At 33.4% G+C, this 6,126-nt stretch overlaps 1 protein-coding gene across 1 annotated transcript in view; it reads right to left on the bottom strand.

The window, feature by feature from the left end:
• Window positions 1-808: 808 nt before the first annotated feature.
• Window positions 809-6,126, bottom strand: part of LOC142319411 (dnaJ homolog subfamily C member 11) — a 46,727-nt gene continuing 41,409 nt past the window's right edge. Inside the window, exons 11-12 of the mRNA XM_075356659.1 lie at window positions 4,609-4,738; window positions 809-1,075 (exon numbers count right to left, since the gene is read on the bottom strand). Of these exons, the coding sequence (XP_075212774.1) occupies window positions 1,047-1,075; window positions 4,609-4,738 (159 nt within the window). The 3' untranslated portion in view covers window positions 809-1,046. The remainder of the gene's footprint in view (window positions 1,076-4,608; window positions 4,739-6,126) is intronic.

Raw genomic sequence — 6,126 nt, 5'->3', positions numbered from 1 at the left:
ACTTACAGTACAGGAACGGCCCTGGTATCCAAAAATTGTATATATATATATATATATATAAAGTCTGATCTTTTATTCCAAGTTTGGGACCTGATATAGTAATGTAAAAATGGAAAGTGATGATATAGTGATGTGAAGTTAAGATCTTTATTTAAGAGATCTTTATTTATCTTTCTTCTTGTAATCTCTTCTCACGTAGACATTAGCAAAGTTAATATCCAGTCATATTGCTATAGTAGCATTCTTTTCCATTACTCAATATTTTAGGTCTATGCAAGCAGGCTCTAACAAACTTGTTAGAAATATATTTCTAACTTTTGCATAAACATGCTAAGAACTAGTTTAAAACTAACATTAAATTCATAGGTTGAATGATTTCCATTTATAACCTTTATATCTATAAACTTCAGTGCAATTAACAACTCCATTTGTGGTATCTTAACATTATTTTACAAGGACTAATTTTAGAATAAATAAAAATTTCTAAACATACTTAGTGGCAATCTTTTTATATTATAATATCTGATGTAACTTAAATAAAATTCTAAAAGATATCACCAAAGTGAAGAAATAGAAGTTTGTAAAAGCACACTGTTGTATTGCAATTATAATAGCAAATAAAGTACTTAATTACATCTCATTTTACAATAAAAGGTGAAATATAAATGTAGGAATGTAACTTATTATAAGTTACCTTAGGCAAAAAGTACTAAATTTAAGAATAGTAAGCTTTTAAAAATGTACTGAATATTCGTTCTTAACAAGGTAACACATTATACTAGGAATAAAAAAATTACAGCATAAAAACTTGTAAATCACGAAGGAAAAATTTCATTTTATTAAAGACCACTGAATTACAGTATAAATAATGAACAATTCTATTTATATAATTACCATTTGTATTATGTCCCAAAACCTGGGCACAAGGTAATTTTTATTATTTTATACATAAATCATAACATGTTAGAACTAAATGAATACTGTCTGCAGTGCGATTCAGCATCATTTATCACTACATACCCCAATAGAAGCAGTATATTATTATGTCACGTTGGTGTTGGATTTACTCTGTGTGCTGTAACAATCAGGGTGTGATATCAACAAAACATTTTTAATAAAACAATTCATGAAAGTACATTTAACTATAACATATATAAATTGGTGTCTACCTCATGCAGAAAACTAATAACATCCAATTCACAGTAAGGAGAAATGAAGTGACAGGTCCATGTTTATCAACAACCAATGCTTTTTCAGTAGAGAACAGGATTATAAATTGCATTCACTATTGCCCATGTACATTTTATTTTTTGCGATCTGTTTATTTTAAACAGCCAATTAGAAGTTAACTTTGGAATAGTGCTAGTATAGTTACTTTAATATGAATCCTAGGGTCTGTTTTGGAAAGTTAATCCACATATGTTTTGAAATCATCCTGTTCTATCTGAATTAGACAATTTAATTTGCTAAAAACATCTGTTTAGAAATAATTATATACCAATATTTGTAATTAAGAAATCCACTTTTCTGTATGACACAACACATCCTGGCATATCTATACAGAAATTTAACAAACCAATAGGTATGCTCACTTCATAAACAAGAGAAACAGCAATATACAGAGGGGTCCAAAAAAGGTACTCAATCTTTGCTAGTCCATATCTCATGACAAATTTTACTTGATGTGACAATTTTTGGCACAGATTTATGGTATGTGTTTGAAATGACTACTAGCAGCTTCTATACAACACCCATGGTACCGAACTGCACACTGAACTACAGCTGTTAGTGTATCTGGCGTAATGGCAGCATATGACTACAATTTTTCACGTAGCTCATCAATTGTTGCTGGTTTTGGTCGATATATAACATTCTTGATGGCCCCCCAGAGGTAGAAGTTCACAAGCTTCAAATCAGGAGATGAGGAGAGTACTTAACAGCACCTCTTCAACCCACCCACCATACAGGTAGTTTTATTGAGGTACAATCTGGCATTTCAATGGTAATGAGGCAGGCTCTTGTTGCACGTAAAAAAGTTCATCACCATACAGGTTTTGGATGGCAGGCAAAATCCTTGTCTAAAGCATATCAAGGATATGCCTAATCAGTTACAGTACCCTTGAAGAAGAATGTACCAATCAAATCACGCAATGATAGACCACACCACACAGCAACCCCTGGTAGATTCACTGCCCTCTCCAAATGAGCACGATTTTAAGGAACCCAGTAAACACAATTGTGGAGGTCACAGTACTGTTAAGTTTGAATTGTGTCTTGTCAGTCCACACAAACTTGCCTCAGCCATTGTTGCTACTCTACTGTCTTCTGCTACACTGGCTAATATGACTTGCTTGTTCCACCACCAACCACCCACACATGTGTGGCATAAATTGCCAGTTCTGCCTACCACAACAAATTTAATACCTTACATTACACTACACTACACATTAGATTAGAAAGTGAAAGTCTTTTTGTTTAGATATTATTTAATTACGAACAGTGAGTACATTTTATTGGACCCCTCTGTATAACCACCAACAAGATAGTTACACTAGTTATCTAAAAACTTCTAGATTTTCAAACACTTTGTTATCTTGCTAATCAATTAACGAAAAGAGTATCACTACTACTTTGGACTTTTATGATTGGGGATTTATTAAAAATTGTATGTGCAAAAAAAAGTTCAAGATTTGGACAATTTAAAACAGAGAATTGCATTGAAGCTGTTTTATCTTTCAAAAGGTGTAATTCTTCTCATAATAATAATGTCTGCTCTCAAACCATTCAAATGGCATGGTAAGCTATTAAGAAGAGAGATGTTGCCACCACATTCATCTATTAGTCCTGATTATGCACCATCAGATTTATTTTTGTGTAGTCCTCTCAAAATGTTTTTACATGGCATTAAGTTTGGCAAAAATGTGGTCATGAATGTGGTAAATGAATAATGGATCTGGCTCAAGACACAAAGATAAATAATTCTTTACAATTTTAACAACAAAGTCCACAGAGATGAGATAAATACCTAAATACAAGGTATCCAAAAGTAATGGTTTATATTTAGAAAACCAGTCGTCGTAATCTCTTAATATAGGCTCAATCAACAGGAAATTTTCAAGATTTGTTCTGTTATACTTACAGACACTTGTCTGTGGAATATGCAAGTGCAGGCAAGCCGACTCACAATGCAATTGCAGTAAGTAGAGATGTGGACTCCCACAAAAAGATTCAGTATGTGCTTATGTTAGCGGAGTTTCTATCAGTTAACGTGTGTATAAACTGAATAGAATAATATTGATCCTTCTACATCCAAGTTTACTCATCAGTGGGATATGACTTTAAAGGAGACTGTGGATTGCATATGTGATGCATTCACTGTCAGTCCTGGAAGATCAATTAGGCAAGCTAGTTACAAACTGCAAATTGTTCATTCCACTGTTCACGATATTATTAATAAATGGCTCCGTCTGGGAGCCTACAATTTACAACTCTATCACATTAAACCAAGTGATTGCATCCTACGATATCAGTTTGGTGCAGAGGTAATGCATTATGTTGAAAACAATCCCAATTATCTTGATACATTGTTATTTGGTGACAAAGCAACCTTTCATACATGTGGGAAAGTTAATGGGCATAATTGTCAAATTTGAGGTACTGAAAACCCCCCTTACAGTAATCAAAAATGAAAGGAAAAGTCAATATCTGGTTAGGACTGCCGAAAAATGACATCATTGATTGATTTTTTTTCATGGAGCCCACTGTATCTCAACATGCTTGACAACTTTGCTGTTCCTCAAATTCCTGCAGGCTTCAGTTTCCAATAACATAGTGCTACACTTTCATCAAGATGTTACCATGCTTTTAAGCAACACTTTCCTCGGATATTAGTTGGACAAGGAGGTCCAACAACATGGCCACCTAGATCTCCAGATATCACTACTTTGGACGTTTTTGATTGGGGATTTATTAAAAATTGTATATACAAAAAAAAAGTTCAAGATTTGGACAATTTAAAACATTGAATTGCATTGAAGCTGTTGTCTAATAATGCTGCAGATACTTCTAAACACCTGGCAAAAGTTAGATTATAATCTAGACATCTGCCAAGCTAAAAAAAGTATATACATTAAACTTGACTAACGGACATTCAATTTTTATGAGTTTCTGCGTTTATTAAAAAAAAAATCTTTCTTTTAATATAAGCTGTTTTGGCTACCATTAGCCCAGGTACCCTGTACAATTGGAGATTATGTAAACAAAATACCATTGGTTTCATTGTCATTGAACAAATAATTTTTCTATAGTTATCTGTCTCTTTAATTATTAAATGACTCATAATTACTTATTTAAAATAATGTTAACAAAAACAATCTACTGACAGTACAAATTGGTGTGAGAACTTCATAACTGTTAATACTTTTAGGCAATAATGTATTTCAAAAATATATATATATATTATTCATTTATCAGTAAAACAAAAGCTTTAGTAAAAATAAACCAATTGTCTTTACTGTGTGCTATACTGATTGAAAAAATGATTGTGAAAAAACTATTAAGAAACAACAATTACCCAAAAAGCAATCTTAATGATATAAATGTACTTACACTGTTTCGGTATCATAAGAGAATCTTTATCACCAACTGTCGTTTCATGTAGATGATTATGAAAAAGGTACTGCACAAATAAACATTTATCTTCCCCAACACATGGATCATAAAAACCTGGAAGTTGACTCTGCAATGATATAATAAATACAATTTGAAAAAGAAAAGATACATGTAACTACTTAGAAAGAAATTTTCACTAACATATACACACATGTATGTATATATATATATATATATATATATATATTATACATGAGGGTTATTTTTTTCAAGGTCCGATTGGTCACGAAATTAAAACCACAGTGAAAAAAAAATTTTTTTATTTGTATTAAGTACTTACATAGTTACGCTATTTCTCTACATAGTTGCCACTCCGATTTAGACATTTGTCGTAGCGTGGTACCAACTTTCCAATATCCTCATCATAGAACAGAGCTGCCTGTGTTTTCTGCCATGTTTCTACTAGCCAGCATTTCATGTGAGCAAAGAGGTGAAAATCGGATGGAGCCAAGTCTGGGCTGTATGGTGGGTGATCAAACTCTTCCCAACGAAAACGCTGCAAGAGCTTCTTTGTTACAGCTGCAGTGTGCAGCCAAGCATTGTCATGGAGAAAGACAATGCCTGATGACAACATTCCTCTTCGCTTGTTCTGAATTGCCCTTAGTAGACGTTGAAGAGTCACGCAGTATGAGGCTGCAGTGATGGTCATGCCACATTCCATGAATTCCACCAACAGAACTCCATTCCGGTCCCAGAACACAGCAGCCGTACACTTTCTGTTGGAGAAGGTTCGCTTGAATTTCTTTGGTTTACTGGGAGAATGAGAATGCATCCACTGTTTGGATTGTTCTTTTGTTTCTTCAGTTTCGAAATGGACCCATGTCTCATCCCCTGTTACAATTTTGTTCAAAAAATCTTCTCCTTGTGGTAGTGCTGGGGAGGCATCCATTCTCATTGTTTTGTGATGGTCGGACAGCATCTTCAGAACCAAAACTAAATTTTGTCTATGTAATAGCTGCATGTTCAGAACTAAACAAAGTGATGCGGCGTGATTGAAGGCGATACTAGAGATGCTGCGCAACGCATATGTGCAAAGGTTCATTTGATTTTTGCGCAGGTTTTTATTTCGCGACCAATCGGACCTTGAAAAAAAAATAACCCTCATATGTGCGTGTGTATGTATATATATATATATATATATATACTGGAAAACTGAGAAATAACTTATACCTTCCTTTTTATAACTCAAATAATTGGATGTAGTTTGCTGAATTATACCTTGTACTGAGAGGCTACTTCAATGAACATATAATTCACTCTGATTTGCAGTGGTGAGTGGGGAGAACTTAGAAATTTCAAATAGGACCAATGATGATTTGATATATCATTTTAAAGAGCTCGATAAGATGAGAAAAACTATACAATTAAAACTAAATTCTGACTACCCAATTAAAAATGGCGGCAATGTTTGTTTTAGGTAGCTAGAACTACAGTTGTATGCTCCCCTTTACTTTT

The sequence above is a fragment of the Lycorma delicatula genome, chromosome 2, assembly GCF_047948215.1.
Source record: "Lycorma delicatula isolate Av1 chromosome 2, ASM4794821v1, whole genome shotgun sequence".
Classification (NCBI taxonomy): Eukaryota; Metazoa; Arthropoda; class Insecta; order Hemiptera; family Fulgoridae; genus Lycorma; species Lycorma delicatula.
This window is presented reverse-complemented; position numbering and strand designations above follow the sequence as displayed.